The sequence below is a fragment of the Oncorhynchus masou genome, chromosome 2, assembly GCF_036934945.1.
Source record: "Oncorhynchus masou masou isolate Uvic2021 chromosome 2, UVic_Omas_1.1, whole genome shotgun sequence".
Taxonomy (NCBI): Eukaryota; Metazoa; Chordata; class Actinopteri; order Salmoniformes; family Salmonidae; genus Oncorhynchus; species Oncorhynchus masou.
Genome location: NC_088213.1, coordinates 277,419 through 298,798, shown reverse-complemented (window position 1 = coordinate 298,798; position 21,380 = coordinate 277,419). Strand labels below are relative to the sequence as shown.

Genomic DNA, 21,380 nt, shown 5'->3' with positions numbered 1-21,380 from the left:
TAAGACAGACCTCAGCCACGACCAGCAGCTAAGACAGACATCAGCCATGACCAGCAGCTCAGACAGACCTCAGACACGACCAGCAGCTCAGACAGACCTCAGACACGACCAGCAGCTCAGACAGACCTCAGCAACAACAGACCTCAGCCACAACAGACCTCAGCCACGACCAGAAGCTAAGACAGACCTCAGCCACGACCCCGCGGCCACGACAGACCTCAGCCACGACCAGCAGCTAAGACAGACCTCAGCCTCGACCAGCAGCTAAGACAGACCTCAGCCACAACAGACCTTAGCCACAACAGACCTCAGCCATGACCAGCAGCTAAGACAGACCTCAGCCACGACCAGCAGCTAAGACAGACATCAGCCACGACCAGCAGCTAAGACAGACCTCAGCCACAACAGACCTTAGGCACAACAGACCTCAGCCACGACCAGCAGCTAAGACAGACCTCAGCCACGACCAGCAGCTAAGACAGACCTCAGCCACGACCAGCGGCTAAGACAGACCTCAGCCACGACCAGTGGCCATGACAGACCTCAGCCACGACCAGCAGCTAAGACATACCTCAGCCACAACCAGCAGCTAAGACATACCTCAGCCACAACCAGCAGCTAAGACAGACCTCAGCCACAACCAGCAGCTCAGACAGACCTCAGCCACGACCAGCAGCTAAGACAGACGTCAGCCACGACCAGCAGCTAAGACAGACATCAGCCACGACCAGCGGCTAAGACAGACCTCAGCCACAACCAGCAGCTAAGACAGACGTCAGCCACGACCAGCAGCTAAGACAGACCTCAGCCACGACCAGCAGCTAAGACAGACCTCAGCCACAACCAGCAGCTAAGACAGAGCTCAGCCACAACCAGCAGCTAAGACAGACATCAGCCACAACAGACCTCAGCCACAACAGACCTCAGCCACGACAAGCAGTTAAGACAGACCTCAGCCACGACCAGCAGCTAAGACAGACCTCAGCCACGACCAGCAGCTAAGACAGACCTCAGCCACAACCAGCAGCTAAGACAGACATCAGCCACGACCAGCAGCTAAGACAGACCTCAGCCACAACCAGCAGCTAAGACAGACCTCAGCCACGACCAGCAGCTAAGACAGACCTCAGCCACAACAGACCTCAGCCACGACCAGCAGCTAAGACAGATGTCAGCCACGACCAGCAGCTAAGACAGACCGCTAGAGTTCTATGTTATTCTATGAATACCTGTCTCTTACTACTGGAGATGGTGGAAACAGTCAGAAACAGCACCCCCTGTACACTGTTGCATCACTTCCTGGTGCTCTCTGTCTCTCTCCCTACTCTAATAGGAACTGGGCACCCCCTGTAACACTGTTACATCACTTCCTGGTTCTCTCTGTCTCTCTCCCTACTCTGATAGGGACTAGTGTTGTGAAGTGCTGTGGTACTGTGGTGTTCAGTCAGTGGAGGCTGTGGTTTAGATGGTTGTAGCATTGTAAGGTTAGATATCAGACTGTCTGGGGCTCACAGTCACTGAAAGTAACAGAGATGTTGTACCGAAGGTTCTTTGACGTCAAAGGTCTCTCCATGAAGTTAAAGTGTGGGCGAGGACTAGAGGTAGGTACAGTAGGAGGACAGCGGTAGATACAGTAGGAGGACAGGGGTAGGGGACAGGGGTAGGGGGCAGGGGTAGAGGATAGGTGTAGGGGACAGGGGTAGAGGACAGGGGTAGAGGACAGGGGTAGAGGACAGGGGTAGGTACAGCAGGAGGATGGGGGTAGATAGAGTAGGAGGACAGGGGTAGAGGACAGGGGTAGGTGGGGTAGGAGGACAGGGGTAGAGGACAGGGTTAGGGGACAGGGGTAGGTACAGCAGGAGGATGGGGGTAGATACAGTAGGAGGACAGGGGTAGAGGACAGGGGTAGGTGGGGTAGGAGGACAGGGGTAGAGGACAGGGTTAGGGGACAGGGGTAGGTACAGCAGGAGGATGGGGGTAGATACAGTAGGAGGACAGGGGTAGAGGACAGGGGTAGGTGGGGTAGGAGGACAGGGGTAGAGGACAGGGTTAGGGGACAGGGGTAGGGGACAGGGGTAGATACAGTAGGAGGACAGGGGTAGAGGACAGTATGAGGACAGGGGTAGAGGACAGTAGGAGGACAGGTGTAGGTACAGTAGGAGGACAGGGGTAGAGGACAGGGGTAGGTACAGCGGTAGCTGACAGGGGTAGGTACAGCAGGAGGATGGGGGTAGAGGACAGGGGTAGTGGACAGTAGGAGGACAGGGGTAGTGGACAGTAGAGGACAGGGGTAGTGGACAGTAGAGGACAGGGGTAGTGGACAGTAGGAGGACAGGGGTAGTGGACAGTAGGAGGACAGGGGTAGAGGACAGTAGGAGGACAGGGGTAGAAGACAGGGGTAGAGGACAGGGGTAGAGGACAGTAGGAGGACAGGGGTAGTGGACAGTAGAGGACAGGGGTAGTGGACAGTAGAGGACAGGGGTAGTGGACAGTAGGAGGACAGGGGTAGAGGACAGTAGGAGGACAGGGGTAGAGGAGAGTAGGAGGACTTGGGTAGAGGACAGGGTTAGATACAGTAGGAGGACAGGGGTAGAGGACAGGGTTAGATACAGTAGGAGGACAGGGGTAGAGGACAGTAGGAGGACAGGGGTAGAGGACAGTAGGAGGACAGGGGTAAAGGACAGTAGGAGGACAGGGGTAGAGGACAGTAGGAGGACAGGGGTAGAAGACAGGGGTAGAGGACAGGGGTAGGTACCGCAGGAGGACAGGGGTAGAGGACAAGGGTAGATACAGTAGGAGGACAGAGGTAAAGGACAGGGGTAGATACAGTAGGAGGACAGGGGTAGTGGACAGTAGGAGGACAGGGGTAGAGGACAGTAGGAGGACAGGGGTAGAGGACAGTAGGGGGACAGGGGTAGAGGACAGTAGGAGGACAGGGGTATAAGACAGGGGTAGAGGACAGGGGTAGGTACCGCAGGAGGACAGGGGTAGATACAGTAGGAGGACAGGGGTAGTGGACAGTAGGAGGACAGGGGTAGAGGACAGTAGGAGGACAGGGGTAGAGGACAGTAGGAGGACAGGGGTAGAGGACAGGGGTAGAGGACAGGGGTAGGTACCACAGGAGGACAGGGGTAGAGGACAAGGGTAGATACAGTAGGAGGACAGAGGTAGAGGACAGGGGTAGATACAGTAGGAGGACAGGGGTAGAGGACAGGGGTAGAGGACAGGATTAGGTACCGCAGGAGGACAGTGGTAGGTACCGCAGGACGACAGGGGTAGAGGACAGTAGGAGGACAGGGGTAGAGGACAGTAGGAGGACTTGGGTAGAGGACAGTAGGAGGACAGGGGTAGAGGACAGTAGGAGGACTTGGGTAGAGGACAGTAGGAGGACAGGGGTAGAGGACAGTAGGAGGACTTGGGTAGAGGACAGTAGGATGCAGATGGGTTTGGTAGGATACAGATGGGTTTGGTATGATACAGATGGGTTTGGTAGGATACAGATGGGTTTGGTAGGATACAGATTGGTTTGGTAGGTACGACAGGAGTAGGTAGGAAACAGATGGGCTTGTTGGAAACAGATGGGTTTGTAGGAAACAGATGGGTTTGGTAGGATACAAGATGGGTTTGGTAGGATACAGATGGGTTTGGTAGGATACAGATGGGTTTGGTAGGATACAAGATGGGTTTGGTAGGATACAGATGGGTTTGGTAGGATACAGATGGGTTTGGTAGGATACAGATGGGTTTGGTAGGATACAAGATGGGTTTGGTAGGATACAAGATGGGTTTGGTAGGATACAGATGGGTTTGGTAGGATACAGATGGGTTTGGTAGGATACAAGATGGGTTTGGTAGGATACAGATGGGTTTGGTAGGATACAGATGGGTTTGGTAGGATACAGATGGGTTTGGTAGGATGCAGATGGGTTTGGTAGGATACAGATGGGTTTGGTAGGATACAGATGGGTTTGTTAGAATACAGATGGGTTTGGTAGGATACAGATGGGTTTGGTAGGATACAGATGGGTTTGGTAGGATACAGATGGGTTTGTTAGAATACAGATGGGTTTGGTAGGATGCAGATGGGTTTGGTAGGATACAAGATGGGTTTGGTAGGATACAGATGGGTTTGGTAGGATACAGATGGGTTTGTTAGAATACAGATGGGTTTGGTAGGATACAGATGGGTTTGGTAGGATACAGATGGGTTTGGTAGGATACAAGATAGGATACAGATGGGTTTGGTAGGATACAGATGGGTTTGTTAGAATACAGATGGGTTTGGTAGGATACAGATGGGTTTGGTAGGATACAGATGGGTTTGGTAGGATACAGATGGGTTTGTTAGAATACAGATGGGTTTGGTAGGATACAGATGGGTTTGGTAGGATACAGATGGGTTTGGTAGGATACAAGATGGGTTTGGTAGGATACAGATGGGTTTGGTAGGATACAGATGGGTTTGGTAGGATACAGATGGGTTTGGTAGGATACAGATGGGTTTGTTAGAATACAGATGGGTTTGGTAGGATACAGATGGGCTTGTTGGAAACAGATGGGTTTGGTAGGATACAGATGGGTTTGGTAGGATACAGATGGGTTTGGTAGGATACAGATGGGTTTGTTAGAATACAGATGGGTTTGGTAGGATACAAGATGGGTTTGGTAGGATACAGATGGGTTTGGTAGGATATAGATGGGTTTGGTAGGATACAGATGGGTTTGTTAGAATACAGATGGGTTTGGTAGGTCTGGGAGGAATGAACAGTGTGATTCTGGTCCTGTTAGCATCTCCATTTCCAATTGGTGTAAAATATATCCTGTTTATTTAGCCTGTTTTCAGCTGTTTATCTATTTTTGATCTTGTGTTTAACCAATCAAAATACCTCTGCATTGACAACATTGAGAGTTTCATTCAGTTTGTTTAAATAACAGATTTGTCAGAGGATAACCCATGTATTGTGTGCTCTGTTTTGAGAACCAGCTACTGGAAGTCATTGTTTGAAACACGCCTGACCTTGATTTTTTGAGAAAAGTTGTTGAGATGACCAAGTTGTTATTCTGTATTGGAGAGTTTTTATGCTATTCAGCTGCGTGCAACTTCCTGAATGTAAGGGGAAGTGAGCGTAAAGGGGAAGAGGCGATGTAAGCTAGATACCAACATGTGGTCGGGAGGCGCTATAGGGAGGGTGTGATGTAATCCTCTCAAATTGTGTAACAACGTGGAGGGCTCCTATTGACTCCACATTGACGTGATTGGTCGACGGTGAGGTGGGGGGGCGGGAAGTCTTGTGTAAACACAAATTCACTTCCTCGACAACTTCCTTGACAACAGCTCTGCGCATACTCTGCGAAACACAGGAAGTATGAATGGCCCTGACTTCTGCAGAGGCCTTATGATTGTAAGCGCTGCACGGTCAATGCAGACGTCGGATTAAATAAGGGCTAGTATCAGATCCTGGTCAGTAGAGGTCATCTGTGGTCTAAATGAGGACTAGTAACCATACAGATCCTGGTCAGTAGAGGCCATCTGTGGTCTATTTAAAAACTAGTAACCATAGAGTAACAGATCCTGGTCAGTAGAGGTCATCTATGGTCTATATAAGGACTAGTTACCATACAGAGTAACAGATCCTGGTCAGTAGAGGTCATCTATGGTCTATATAAGGACTAGTTACCATAAAGAGTAACAGATCCTGGTCAGTAGAGGTCATCTATGGTCTATATAAGGACTAGTTACCATACAGATCCTGGTCAGTAGAGGTCATCTGTGGTCTATATAAGGACTAGTTACCATAAAGAGTAACAGATCCTGGTCAGTAGAGGTCCTCTGTGGTCTATATAAGGACTAGTAACCATACAGATCCTTTCTAGTCAGGGAAAGGAGGAACGGAGAGAGAGGGTAGCTGTACTGTCTGACCTCATTCTGTTTCTAGTCAGGGAAAGGAGGAACGGAGAGAGAGGGTAGCTGTACTGACTGACCTCATTCTGTTTCTAGGCAGGGAAAGGAGGAACGGAGAGAGAGGGTAGCTGTACTGACTGACCTCATTCTGTTTCTAGTCAGGGAAAGGAGGAACGGAGAGAGAGGGTAGCTGTACTGTCTGACCTCATTCTGTTTCTAGGCAGGGAAAGGAGGAACGGAGAGAGAGGGTAGCTGTACTGTCTGACCTCATTCTGTTTCTAGTCAGGGAAAGGAGGAACGGAGAGAGAGGGTAGCTGTACTGTCTGACCTCATTCTGTTTCTAGTCAGGGAAAGGAGGAACGGAGAGAGAGGGTAGCTGTACTGACTGACCTCATTCTGTTTCTAGGCAGGGAAAGGAGGAACGGAGAGAGAGGGTAGCTGTACTGTCTGACCTCATTCTGTTTCTAGTCAGGGAAAGGAGGAACGGAGAGAGAGGGTAGCTGTACTGTCTGACCTCATTCTGTTTCTAGGCAGGGAAAGGAGGAACGGAGAGAGAGGGTAGCTGTACTGTCTGACCTCATTTTGTTTCTAGGCAGGGAAAGGAGGAACGGAGAGAGAGGGTAGCTGTACTGTCTGACCTCATTCTGTTTCTAGTCAGGGAAAGGAGGAACGGAGAGAGAGGGTAGCTGTACTGTCTGACCTCATTCTGTTTCTAGTCAGGGAAAGGAGGAACGGAGAGAGAGGGTAGCTGTACTGTCTGACCTCATTCTGTTTCTAGGCAGGGAAAGGAGGAACGGAGAGAGAGGGTCGCTGTACTGTCTGACCTCATTCTGTTTCTAGGCAGGGAAAGGAGGAACGGAGAGAGAGGGTAGCTGTACTGTCTGACCTCATTCTGTTTCTATTCCTTATCTCCCTTCTTCCACCTGCAGGAAAAGGATGGAGAGAAGATTCGAGACAAAGACAAGAGGAGAGAGGCGAAGGGCAGGGAGAGATGTATGCTGAACGGACATCACTTCAGCATTATCTCCTCCCAGACACAATCCTCCTCCTGCCACCAATGCAGCAAAACCATCAACACTAAGGATGCTTTTCTCTGCACCAGTAAGACAGCATCAGTCAATACAACTCTAACAAAACCAACTATTAGCAGGTTTAGTAGATACACACCATATCGCTCAATATGGCGCCCACAGAGAGGGCTGCCTTGCTTCTAATCCTTAGGATACATTTTTTATTTTTATGTATCATTTCTTGCATTGTTAGCCCAGACAATCTGAAGTTTTATTACATACAGCCAGGAAGAACTATTGGATATCAGAGCGATGTCAACTTACCAACACTACGACCAGGAATACGACCTTCCCCAAGCGGATCCTTTGTCCGCACCAATCGGGGCAATTGAAGTGATTCCAGAGGCCGATCCAAAACAACTCAGCTGGAGAAGAGGCAGACATATCAGTCTTCTGGTCAGACTTCGGAGGTGCCACACCACCCACCACTCCCGAGTATATTACTCTCCAATGTCCAGTCCCTAGATAACAAGGTCGATGAAATCAGGGCGAGGTTTGCTTTCCAGAGAGACATCAGGGATTGTAACATACTCTGTTTCACGGAACCATGGCTCTCTCGGGATATGCTGTCGGAGACGGTACAACTACCTGGTTTCTCAGTGCGTCGCGCTGACAGTCATAAACATCTCTTTGGGAAGAAAAAGGGCGGGGGTTTCATGTTTAATGACTCATGGTGTAATTGTAACAACAGGAATTCAAGTATTTTTGTTCACCTGACATGGAATTCCTCATAATCAAATGCTGACCGTATTATCTCCCAAGATAATTATCTTTTGTTATTGTCACAGCCATATATATCCCCCCTCAAGTCGATACCACAATGGCCCTCAAGGAACTTCAATGGACTATATTGGAAACCATATATGCTGAGGCTGAATTAATTGTAGCTGGGGATTTTAACAAACCAAATTTGAGTACAAGGCTACCTAAATTCTATCAGCATATCGACTGTAGTACTCGCACTGGAAAACCACTGGATCATTGCTACTCTAACTTCCGCAATGCTTACAAGGCCCTGCCCCGCCCTTATTTCGTCAAATATGAACACATCTATTTTGCTCCTCCATTCCTATATGCAGAAACTTAAACAGGAAGTACCCATGCTAAGGACTATTTAACGCCAGTATGACCAATCGGGAATCCACATTTCAAGATTGTTTTGATTACAGGGACTGGGATATGTTCTGGATATGGATATGTTCTGGATAGTGTCAGAGAATAATACCATAGGGCTTTGCACAATTGGCCCAGCGTCGTCCGGGTTTGGCCTGGGCAGGCTGTCATTGTAAATAAGAATTTGATCTTAACTGACTTGCCTAGTTAAAGGTTCAAATAAATAAAAAGTTAAAATTAAATCAAATCATCCAAATGTCGACAAAGTGGAGTCGCAATTCAACGGCTCAGACACGAGACGATTGTCTGCAGACAATCATGGACTGCAAAAGGTAAACCAGCCACGTCACGGACACCGACGTCTTGCTTCCAGGTACACTAAACACCTTCTTTGCCCACTTTGAGGATAATACAGTGGAATCTCCTTCTCCGTTGCTGACGGAGTTCCTCTGTGTACCCATTTTAAGTTCCTCTGCGTACACATTACTGACAATCTGAAATGGTCCATCCAAACAGACAGTGTGGTGAAGAAGGGGCAACAACGCCTCTTCAACCTCAGAGGACTGAAGAAATGTTGCTTGTCACCTAAAACCCTCACAAACTTTTACACATGCACAATCGAGAGCATCCTTTCGGGCTGTATCACCGCCCGGAATGGCAACTGCACCGCCCACAACCGCAATGCACTCCAGAGGGTAGTGCGGTCTGCACAACGCATCACCGGGGGCAAACTACCTGCCCTCCAGGACACCTACACCACCCGATGTCACAGGAAGGCCATAAAGATCATCAAGGACAATAACCACCCAAGCCACTGCCTGTTCACACCACTACCATCCAGAAAGCGAGCTCAGTACAGGTGCATCAAAGCTGAGACTGAAACAGCTTCTATCTCTAGGCCATCAGACTGTTAATGGAAGCCTCTCAAACATAATCCAGGTAGAATCAGGAATTCCCCAGGGCAGCTGTTTAGGCCCCTTGCAGGTAGAATCAGGAATTCCCCAGAGTAGCTGTTTAGGCCCCTTGCTTTTTTCAACCTTTACTAACTGAATGACACTGACTTTGAGTAAAGACAGAGTGTCTATGTATGTGGATGACTTATGGTGTTGACGTCAGACAACAATCTGAATGAGTTTGACGTTAGACAACAATCTGAATGAGTTTGAAGTTAGACAACAATCTGAATGAGTTGTGACGTTAGACAACAACCTGAATGAGTTTGTTTTCTAACATCAACTCTGTAAAACAAACTCATTCAGGTTGTTTTCTAACGTCAACTCTGTAAAACAATCTGAATGAGTTTCATTTATGGAATTGAAGTGGTATACAAGTTAGCAATTTAGTTTTTCTTCAGTGGCTTTATGACTAAAAACGAATTGAAATAAACATATTTAAACCAAAATGAATATTCTATCAAGGAGATGGAGTTGACAGTTCATTGTTGTGACAATGATGATTTCAATATGTTTTGTTTTCATCTATTAAATGTAGAGAACTTTCCAGAGTGGTCTTCTTGTACTACATATAACACTAAGATGGGGTCCTTATGGTATAGCTTTACCTGCTCATCACTGATTCATTTAGGATTTAAGACCTATTTGACGGAGTTCACCATATCTCCAGGGACATATTTTAGGATTCACCTTTTTTAAGACTATTTCTCTTAAATTCAGAGAGGGCTCTCACAAGAAACTACAACATATTTATTTTAAAACTATAAAATATTTTTGCCGGTTTATAGAATAAAAAATATATAATTGGAGAGTTGAAACTGGTATAATTTGCTCCAGACAAGGGCATGAATAGGCATAGAGCCGATATGAAAATGTATAATATAGTAAATATTTAGAAAATTACAAAAGCAAATCTTTCCCTAATTAAATTCTACTAAATGTAATTTAATCTGAATTAATACAACAAAAGAAAAACACATTGACGATAAATATAAAGTTTCCCAACAAGGATTGTCCCAACTTTCAAGAATCCCTAAAGGACTATGGTGTCATTCTGGACATACGCCAACTCTCTAGTTCTGTAGACCAGTCCAACTCTCTGGTTCTGTAGACCCAGCCAACTCTCTAGTTCTGTAGACCAGTCCAACTCTCTGGTTCTGTAGACCAGTCCAACTCTCTGGTTCTGTAGACCATTCCAACTCTCTGGTTCTGTAGACCCGGCCAACTCTCTAGTTCTGTAGACCAGTCCAACTCTCTGGTTCTGTAGACCAGTCCAACTCTCTGGTTCTGTAGACCGGTCCAACTCTCCGGTTCTGTAGACCAGTCCAAATCTGTGGTTCTGTAGACCAGTCCAACTCTCTGGTTCTGTAGACCAGTCCAACTCTCTGGTTCTGTAGACCAGTCCACATCTCTGGTTCTGTAGACCAGTCCAACTCTCTAGTTCTGTAGACCAGTCCAACTCTGTAGACCAGTCCACTTCTCTGGTTCTGTAGACCAGTCCAACCCTCTAGTTCTGTAGACCAGTCCAACTCTGTTGACCAGTCCACTTCTCTGGTTCTGTAGACCAGTCCACTTATCTGGTTCTGTAGACCAGTCCAACTCTCTAGTTCTGTAGACCAGTCCAACTCTGTAGACCAGTCCAACTCTCTGGTTCTGTAGACCAGTCCACTTCTCTGGTTCTGTAGACCAGTTCAACTCTCTGGTTCTGTAGACCAGTCCAACTCTCTGGTTCTGTAGACCAGTCTAAATCTCTGGTTCTGTAGACCCGTCCAACTCTCTGGTTCTGTAGACCAGTCCAACTCTCTGGTTCTGTAGACCGGTCCAACTCTCTTGTTCTGTAGACCAGTCCAAATCTCTGGTTCTGTAGACCAGTCCAACTCTCTGGTTCTGTAGACCCGTCTTACTCTCTGGTTCTGTAGACCAGTCTAAATCTCTGGTTCTGTAGACCCGTCCAACTCTCTGGTTCTGTAGACCAGTCCAACTCTCTGGTTCTGTAGACCAGTCCAACTCTCTGGTTCTGTAGACCAGTCCAACTCTCTGGTTCTGTAGACCAGTCCAACTCTCTGGTTCTGTAGACCCGTCTTACTCTCTGGTTCTGTAGACCAGTCTAAATCTCTGGTTCTGTAGACCAGTCCAACTCTCTGGTTCTGTAGCCAGTCCAACTCTCTGGTTCTGTAGACCAGTCCAACTCTCTGGTTCTGTAGACCCGTCCAACTCTCTGGTTCTGTAGACCAGTCCAACTCTCTTGTTCTGTAGACCCGTCTTACTCTCTGGTTCTGTAGACCAGTCTAAATCTCTGGTTCTGTAGACCCGTCCAACTCTCTGGTTCTGTAGACCAGTCTAAATCTCTGGTTCTGTAGACCCGTCCAACTCTCTGGTTCTGTAGACCAGTCCAACTCTCTGGTTCTGTAGACCAGTCCAACTCTCTGGTTCTGTAGACCAGTCTAAATCTCTGGTTCTGTAGACCCGTCCAACTCTCTGGTTCTGTAGACCAGTCCAACTCTCTGGTTCTGTAGACCAGTCTAAATCTCTGGTTCTGTAGACCCGTCCAACTCTCTGGTTCTGTAGACCAGTCTAAATCTCTGGTTCTGTAGACCCGTCCAACTCTCTGGTTCTGTAGACCAGTCTAAATCTCTGGTTCTGTAGACCCGTCCAACTCTCTGGTTCTATAGACCAGTCTAAATCTCTGGTTCTGTAGACCCGTCCAACTCTCTGGTTCTGTAGACCAGTCCAACTCTCTGGTTCTGTAGACCAGTCCAACTCTCTGGTTCTGTAGACCAGTCCAACTCTCTGGTTCTGTAGACCAGTCTAAATCTCTGGTTCTGTAGACCCGTCCAACTCTCTGGTTCTGTAGACCCGTCTTACTCTCTGGTTCTGTAGACCCGTCCAACTCTCTGGTTCTGTAGACCAGTCCAACTCTCTGGTTCTGTAGACCAGTCCAACTCTGGTTCTGTAGACCAGTCCAACTCTCTGGTTCTGTAGACCAGTCTAAATCTCTGGTTCTGTAGACCCGTCCAACTCTCTGGTTCTGTAGACCAGTCCAACTCTCTGGTTCTGTAGACCAGTCCAACTCTCTGGTTCTGTAGACCAGTCCAACTCTCTGGTTCTGTAGACCAGTCCAACTCTCTGGTTCTGTAGACCCGTCTTACTCTCTGGTTCTGTAGACCAGTCGAAATCTCTGGTTCTGTAGACCCGTCCAACTCTCTGGTTCTGTAGACCCGTCTTACTCTCTGGTTCTGTAGACCAGTCCAACTCTCTGGTTCTGTAGACCCGTCCAACTCTCTGGTTCTGTAGACCCGTCCAACTCTCTGGTTCTGTAGACCCGTCCAACTCTCTGGTTCTGTAGACCGGTCCAACTCTCTGGTTCTGTAGACCAGTCCAACTCTCTGGTTCTGTAGACCAGTCCAACTCTCTGGTTCTGTAGACCAGTCCAACTCTCTGGTTCTGTAGACCGGTCCAACTCTCTGGTTCTGTAGACCCGTCCAACTCTCTGGTTCTGTAGACCAGTCCAACTCTCTGGTTCTGTAGACCAGTCCAACTCTCTGGTTCTGTAGACCGGTCCAACTCTCTGGTTCTGTAGACCAGTCCAACTCTCTGGTTCTGTAGACCAGTCCAACTCTCTGGTTCTGTAGATTGGTCCAACTCTCTGGTTCTGTAGACCAGTCCAACTCTCTGGTTCTGTAGACCAGTCCAACTCTGGTTCTGTAGACCAGTCCAACTCTCTGGTTCTGTAGACCGGTCCAACTCTCTGGTTCTGTAGACCGGTCCAACTCTCTGGTTCTGTAGACCGGTCCAACTCTCTGGTTCTGTAGACCGGTCCAACTCTCTGGTTCTGTAGACCCGTCCAACTCTCTGGTTCTGTAGACCCGTCCAACTCTCTGGTTCTGTAGACCCGTCCAACTCTCTGGTTCTGTAGACCGGTCCAACTCTCTGGTTCTGTAGACCAGTCCAACTCCCTGGTTCTGTAGACCAGTCCAACTCTCTGGTTCTGTAGACCAGTCCAACTCTCTGGTTCTGTAGACCGGTCCAACTCTCTGGTTCTGTAGACCCGTCCAACTCTCTGGTTCTGTAGACCGGTCCAACTCTCTGGTTCTGTAGACCAGTCCAACTCTCTGGTTCTGTAGACCGGTCCAACTCTCTGGTTCTGTAGACCAGTCCAACTCTCTGGTTCTGTAGACCGGTCCAACTCTCTGGTTCTGTAGACCAGTCCAACTCTCTGGTTCTGTAGACCCGTCCAACTCTCTGGTTCTGTAGACCAGTCCAACTCTCTGGTTCTGTAGACCAGTCCAACTCTCTGGTTCTGTAGACCCGTCCAACTCTCTGGTTCTGTAGACCAGTCCAACTCTCTGGTTCTGTAGACCAGTCCAACTCTCCGGTTCTGTAGACCGGTCCAACTCTCTGGTTCTGTAGACCAGTCTATCTCCCCAGTCACAGTTCATAACACATGAAAGAACTCCCCTGGAAGATTATTCTGTTGAAGTTCTTACTTTAAGATTTAGAGTTGCATTTTATTTTGTATTTTTCAGATTGCAATTCACATGTTCATAAGAGTTGTAGAGAAAGCCTGCCTGTCTGTGTCAAGGTGAAAATGAAGGTAAGGAAAAACTGTATTTAAAACTCTTTTCAGACCATTTTGTCAGCCTATAAAATGAGTAGCCTTCAAGGACATCATGTTTTTATGTACTAGCTCATTTTGTCAGCCAATAGGATGAGTAGCCTACAAGAACATCATTTTTTATGTACTAGATCATTTTGTCAGCCAATAGGATGAGTAGCCTTCAAGGACATCATGTTTTTATGTACTAGCTCATTTTGTCAGCCAATAGGATGAGTAGCCTACAAGAACATCATTTTTTATGTACTAGATCATTTTGTCAGCCAATAGGATGAGTAGCCTACAGGACATCAAGGTCATGAACTTATTCACACTACTGAAGTCCTGGATTGTTTTCCCTCCAGTCTGCCAGACAACAGTTTGCAGTTCCAGATTCAGCCACCATTCCTGTTGTCACCCGGAGACCAAAACGAGGGTTAAACCGTGAGTCCATCTTAAATATACTCATAAATATAGTCATACTGTTGGTGTTAACCAGAGCCATCACAGTCCTGTCCTGGTCCCAGATCTGTTGGTGTTAACCAGAGTCATCACAGTCCTGTCCTGGTCCCAGATCTGTTGGTGTTAACCAGAGTCATCACAGTCCTGTCCTGGTCCCAGATCTGTTGGTGTTAACCAGAGTCATCACAGTCCTGTCCTGGTCCCAGATCTGTTGGTGTTAACCAGAGTCATCACAGTCCTGTCCTGGTCCCAGATCTGTTGGTGTTAACCAGAGTCATCACAGTCCTGTCCTGGTCCCAGATCTGTTGGTGTTAACCAGAGTCATCACAGTCCTGTCCTGGTCCCAGATCTGTTGGTGTTAACCAGAGTCATCACAGTCCTGTCCTGGTCCCAGATCTGTTGGTGTTAACCAGAGTCATCACAGTCCTGTCCTGGTCCCAGATCTGTTGGTGTTAACCAGAGTCATCACAGTCCTGTCCTGGTCCCAGAATCTGTTGGTGTTAACCAGAGTCATCACAGTCCTGTCCTGGTGCCAGAATCTGTTGGTGTTAACCAGAGTCATCACAGTCCTGTCCTGGTCCCAGATCTGTTGGTGTTAACCAGAGTCACCACAGTCCTGTCCTGGTCCCAGATCTGTTGGTGTTAACCAGAGTCACCACAGCCCTGTCCTGGTCCCAGATCTGTTGGTGTTAACCAGAGCCACCACAGCCCTGTCCTGGTCCCAGATCTGTTGGTGTTAACCAGAGTCACCACAGTCCTGTCCTGGTCCCAGATCTGTTGGTGTTAACCAGAGCCACCACAGTCCTGTCCTGGTCCCAGATCTGTTGGTGTTAATCAGAGTCACCACAGTCCTGTCCTGGTCCCAGATCTGTTGGTGTTAACCAGAGTCACCATAGCATTGTCCTGGTCCCAGATCTGTTGGTGTTAACCAGAGTCACCACAGCCCTGTCCTGGTCCCAGATCTGTTGGTGTTAACCAGAGTCACCACAGTCGTGTCCTGGTCCCAGATCTGTTGGTGTTAACCAGAGTCACCACAGTCCTGTCCTGGTCCCAGATCTGTTGGTGTTAACCAGAGTCACCATAGCATTGTCCTGGTCCCAGATCTGTTGGTGTTAACCAGAGCCACCACAGCCCTGTCCTGGTCCCAGATCTGTTGGTGTTAACCAGAGTCACCACAGTCCTGTCCTGGTCCCAGATCAGTTGGTATTAACCAGAGCCACCACAGCCCTGTCCTGGTCCCAGATCTGTTGGTGTTTACCAGAGTCACCACAGCCCTGTCCTGGTCCCAGATCTGTTGGTGTTAACCAGATGCACCACAGTCCTGTCCTGGTCCCAGATCAGTTGGTATTAACCAGAGCCACCACAGCCCTGTCCTGGTCCCAGATCTGTTGGTGTTTACCAGAGCCACCACAGCCCTGTCCTGGTCCCAGATCTGTTGGTGTTAACGAGACCCACCACAGCCCTGTCCTGGTCCCAGATCTGTTGGTGTTAATTAGAGCCACCACAGCCATGTCCTGGTCCCAGATCTGTTGGTGTTAACCAGAGCCACCACAGCCCTGTCCTGGTCCCAGATCAGTTGGTATTAACCAGAGCCACCACAGCCCTGTCCTGGTCCCAGATCTGTTGGTGTTAACCAGTCAGAATACAATCCAAGTCTGCATGTATCTGTTCCCAATAGAGTCCTACAGGGCTGGATGTATCTGTTCCCTATAGAGTCCTACAGGGCTGGATGTATCTGTTCCCTATAGAGTTCTACAGGGCTGGATGTATCCGTTCCCTACAGAGTCCTACAGGGCTGGATGTATCTGTTCCCTACAGAGTTCTACAGGGCTGGATGTATCTGTTCCCTACAGAGTCCTACAGGGCTGGATGTATCTGTTCCCTACAGAGTCCTACGGGGCCGGATGTATCTGTTCCCTATTGAGTCCTACAGGACTGCATGTATCTGTTCCCACTAGAGTCCTACAGGGCTGCATGTTGTCTGTTCACTATAGAGTCCTACAGGGCTGGATGTATCTGTTCCCTATTGAGTCCTACAGGGCTGCATGTATCTGTTCCCTATAGAGTCCTACAGGGCTGGATGTATCTGTTCCCAATAGAGTCCTGCAGGGCTGGATGTATCTGTTCCCTATAGAGTCCTACAGGGCTGGATGTATCTGTTCCAAATAGAGACCTACAGGGCTGCATGTTGTCTGTTCCCTATAGAGTCCTTCAGGGCTGCATGTTGTCTGTTCCCTATAGAGTCCTACAGGGCTGCATGTCATCTGTTCCCTATAGAGTCCTACAGGGCTGCATGTCGTCTGTTCCCTATAGAGTCCTACAGGGCTGGATGTATCTGTTCCCTATAGAGTCATACAGGGCTGCATATATCTGTTCCCAATAGAGTCCTACAGGGCTGAATGTTGTCTGTTCCCTATAGGGTCCTACAGGGCTGGATGTATCTGTTCCCTATAGAGTCCTACAGGGCTGGCTGTATCTGTTCCCTATAGAGTCCTACAGGGCTGGATGTATCTGTTCCCTATAGAGTCCTACAGGGCTGCATGTATCTGTTCCCTATTGAGTCCTACAGGGCTTTATGTATTTGTTCCCTATAGAGTCCTACAGGGCTGCATGTATCTGTTACCTATAGAGTCCTACAGGGCTGGATGTATCAGTTCTCTATAGAGTCCTACTGGGCTGCATGTTGTCTGTTCCCTATAGAGTCCTACAGGGCTGGATGTATCTGTTCCCTATAGAGTCCTACGGGGCTGCATGTATCTGTTCCATATAGAGTCCTACATGGCTGCATGTATCTGTTCCCTATAGAGTTCAACAGGGCTGGATGTATCTGTTCACTATAGAGTCCAACAGGGCTGGATGTATCTGTTCCCTATAGAGTCCAACAGGGCTGGATGTATCTGTTCCCACTAGAGTCCTACAGGGCGTTATGTATCTGTTCCCTATAGAGTCCTACGGGGCTGCATGTATCTGTTCCCTATAGAGTCCTACAGGGCTGCATGTATCTGTTCCCTATAGAGTCCTACAGGGCTGGATGTATCTGTTCCCTATAGAGTCCTACAGGGCTGCATGTATCTGTTCCCTATAGAGTCCTACAGGGCTGCATGTTGTCTGTTCCCTATAGAGTCCTACAGGGCTGGATGTATCTGTTCCCACTAGAGTCCTACGGGGCTGCATGTATGTGTTCCCACTAGAGTCCTACGGGGCTGGATGTATCTGTTCCCTATAGAGTCCTACGGGGCTGGATGTATCTGTTCCCTATAGAGTCCTACAGGGCTGGATGTATCTGTTCCCTATAGAGTCCTACAGGGCTGGATGTGTCTGTTCCCTATAGAGTCCTACAGGGCTGGACGTATCTGTTCCCTATAGAGTCCTACAGGGCTGCATGTTGTCTGTTCCCTATAGAGTCCTACAGGGCTGGATGTATCTGTTCCCTATAGAGTCCTACAGGGCTGCATGTATCTGTTCCCTATAGAGTCCTACAGGGCTGCATGTTGTCTGTTCCCTATAGAGTCCTACAGGGCTGGATGTATCTGTTCCCACTAGAGTCCTACGGGGCTGCATGTATGTGTTCCCACTAGAGTCCTACGGGGCTGGATGTATCTGTGCCCTATAGAGTCCTACGGGGCTGGATGTATCTGTTTCCTATAGAGTCCTACAGGGCTGGATGTATCTGTTCCCTATTGAGTCCTACGGGGATGGATGTATCTGTTCCCTATTGAGTCCTACAGGGCTGGATGTGTCTGTTCCCTATAGAGTCCTACAGGGCTGGACGTATCTGTTCCCTATAGAGTCCTACAGGGCTGCATGTTGTCTGTTCCCTATAGAGTCCTACAGGGCTGCATGTATCTGTTTCCAATAGAGTCCTACAGGGCTGCATGTTGTCTGTTCCCTATAGAGTCCTACGTGGCTGGATGTATCTGTTCCCTATAGAGTCCTACAGGGCTGGATGTCAACATTAGTGCACTATGTAAGGATTAGGGTGCCATGTGGGACGTAACCCAATACCATCCTACCGCATTCCTCTGTTAACACTGGCCCTCTCTTATGACATCACAGCGGGTGCCTCGAGGGAGCGACCCTGGTCAGCCATCTTGTCTCCAGAAGACTACTCCTCATTGGTTGTTCCCTCCCGAAGACATACCTCCATCATACCCTTCCACGGCTCCAACCTGTCAAAGAGCATCTCCATATCCAACATCGCTGGGTGAGCAACCCTAACCCTATCCCTAACCCTAACCCTGAGCCTGTTCTTAAACCGAAACCTAACCCTAACCATAATCCGAACTCTGACCCTGACCCTGTTCCTAATCATAACCCTGACTCAAACCCTGACCCTGACCCTGTTCCTAACCATAACCCTGACTCAAACCCTGACCCTGTTCCTAACCATAACCCTGACTCAAACCCTTATCCTGTTCCTAACCATAACCCTGACTCAAACCCTGACCCTGTTCCTAACCATAACCCTGACTCTGACCCTGACCCTGTTCCTAATCATAACCCTGACTCAAACCCTGACCCTGTTCCTAACCATAACCCTGACTCAAACCCTGACCCTGTTCCTAACCATAACCCTGACTCAAACCCTGACCCTGTTCCTAACCCTAACCTCGATCCTGACCCTAACCATAACCCTGACTCATACCCTGACGCTGTTCATAACCATAACCATAACCCTGACTCAAACCCTGACCCTGACCCTAACCATAACCCTGACTCAAACCCTCACCCTGTTCCTAACAATAACCCTGACTCTGACCCTGACACTGTTCCTAACCATAACCCTGACTCAAACCCTGACCCTGTTCCTAACCATAACACTGACTCAAACCCTGACCCTGATCCTAACCATAACCCTGACTCTGACCCTGACCCTGTTCCTAACCATAACCCTGACTCAAACCCTGACCCTGTTCCTAACATAACCCTGACTCAAACCCTGACCCTGTTCATAACCCCAACCTTAAACATAACCCTAACCCTGACCCTGTTCCTAACCCTGACCCTGTTCCTAACCATAACCCTGACTCAAACCCTGACCCTGTTCCTAACCATAACCCTGACTCAAACCCTGACCCTGTTCCTAACCATAACCCCGACTCAAACCCTGACCCTGTTCCTAACATAACCCTGACTCAAACCCTGACCCTGTTCCTAACCATAACCCTGACTCTGACCCTGAACCTGTTCCTAAACATAACCCTGACTCAAACCCTGACCCTGTTCATAACCCCAACCCTAACCCTGACCCTTTTCCTAACCATAACCCTGACTCAACCCTGACCCTGTTCCTAACCATAACCCTGACTCAAACCCTGACCCTGTTCCTAACCATAACCCTGACTCAAACCCTGACCCTGTTCCTAACCCTAACCCTGACCCTGTTCCTACTGCTAATCCTGTACATGTCCCTAATCCTGACACTAACCTTAAGTCTGACCCTGACCCTGTTCCTAACCCTGACTCTAACCCAACCCTAACCTTGACTCCAACCCAACCCCAACCCTAACCCTGACTCTAACCCAACCCTAACCCAATCCTAACCCAACCCTAACCCTGACTCTAACCCAACCCTAACTCCAACCCAACCCTAACCCTGACTCTAACCCAACCCTAACCCTGACTAACCTAACCCTGACCCTAACCCTGACTAACCTAACCCTGACCCTAACCTTGCCTCTAACCCTGACCCAACCCTAACCTGACTATGACCCTAACTTGACCCTAACCCTGACCCTAACCTAACCCTGACTCTGACCCTAACCTGACCCTAACCCTGACCCTAACCTAACCCTCACCTGACCCTAACCCTGACTTTGACCCTAACCCTAACCTAAGCCTGACTCTAACCCAACCCAAACCTAAATTGCAGACATACTTGTTTCCTAATGGTCCTCTCTTTGTAGCCGTTATTTATTTTTACTGAGCCTCCGTCTCTGACACTGGCACCTCTACTTCAGTCCGGGCCTCCGTCTCTGACACTGGCACCTCTACTTCAGTCTGGGCCTCCGTCTCTGACACTGGCACCTCTACTTCAGTCAGGGCCTCCGTCTCTGACACTGGCACCTCTACTTCAGTCCGGGCCTCCGTCTCTGACACTGGCACCTCTACTTCAGTCCGGGCCTCCGTCTCTGACACTGGCACCTCTACTTCAGTCCGGGCCTCCGTCTCTGACACTGGCACCTCTACTTCAGTCTGGGCCTCCGTCTTTGACACTGGCACCTCTACTGCAGTCTGGGCCTCCGTCTCTGACACTGGCACCTCTAATTCAGTCTGGGCCTCCGTCTCTGACACTGGCACCTCTACTTCAGTCTGGGCCTCCGTCTCTGACACTGGCACCTCTACTTCAGTCTGGGCCTCCGTCTCTGACACTGGCACCTCTACTTCAGTCTGGGCCTCCGTCTCTGACACTGGCACCTCTACTTCAGTCTGGGCCTCCGTCTCTGACACTGGCACCTCTACTTCAGTCCGGGCCTCCGTCTCTGACACTGGCACCTCTACTTCAGTCTGGGTCTCCGTCTTTGACACTGGCACCTCTATTTCAGTCTGGGCCTCCGTCTTTGACACTGGCACCTCTATTTCAGTCTGGGCCTCCGTCTCTGACACTGGCACCTCTACTTCAGTCTGGGCCTCCGTCTCTGACACTGGCACCTCTACTTCAGTCCGGGCCTCCGTCTCTGACACTGGCACCTCTACTTCAGTCCGGGCCTCCGTCTCTGACACTGGCACCTCTACTTCAGTCTGGGCCTCCGTCTCTGACACTGGCACCTCTACTTCAGTCAGGGCCTCCGTCTCTGACACTGGCACCTCTACTTCAGTCCGGGCCTCCGTCTCTGACACTGGCACCTCTACTTCAGTCCGGGCCTCCGTCTCTGACACTGGCACCTCTACTTCAGTCCGGGCCTCCGTCTCTGACACTGGCACCTCTACTTCAGTCCGGGCCTCCGTCTCTGACACTGGCACCTCTACTTCAGTCCGGGCCTCCGTCTCTGACACTGGCACCTCTACTTCAGTCCGGGCCTCCGTCTCTGACACTGGCACCTCTACTTCAGTCTGGGCCTCCGTCTCTGACACTGGCACCTCTACTTCAGTCTGGGCCTCCGTCTCTGACACTGGCACCTCTACTTCAGTCTGGGCCTCCGTCTCTGACACTGGCACCTCTACTTCAGTCTGGGCCTCCGTCTCTGACACTGGCACCTCTACTTCAGTCTGGGTCTCCGTCTTTGACACTGGCACCTCTATTTCAGTCTGGGCCTCCGTCTTTGACACTGGCACCTCTATTTCAG

At 49.3% G+C, this 21,380-nt stretch overlaps 1 protein-coding gene across 1 annotated transcript in view; it reads left to right on the top strand.

Annotated features, from left to right (window-relative positions):
• The first annotated feature begins 1,417 nt into the window (after positions 1–1,417).
• Positions 1,418–21,380, top strand: part of LOC135552066 (A-kinase anchor protein 13-like) — a 45,863-nt gene continuing 25,900 nt past the window's right edge. The window contains exons 1-5 of the mRNA XM_064983447.1: positions 1,418–1,601; positions 6,832–7,003; positions 13,565–13,632; positions 13,998–14,076; positions 18,151–18,298. Of these exons, the coding sequence (XP_064839519.1) occupies positions 1,533–1,601; positions 6,832–7,003; positions 13,565–13,632; positions 13,998–14,076; positions 18,151–18,298 (536 nt within the window). The 5' untranslated portion in view covers positions 1,418–1,532. The remainder of the gene's footprint in view (positions 1,602–6,831; positions 7,004–13,564; positions 13,633–13,997; positions 14,077–18,150; positions 18,299–21,380) is intronic.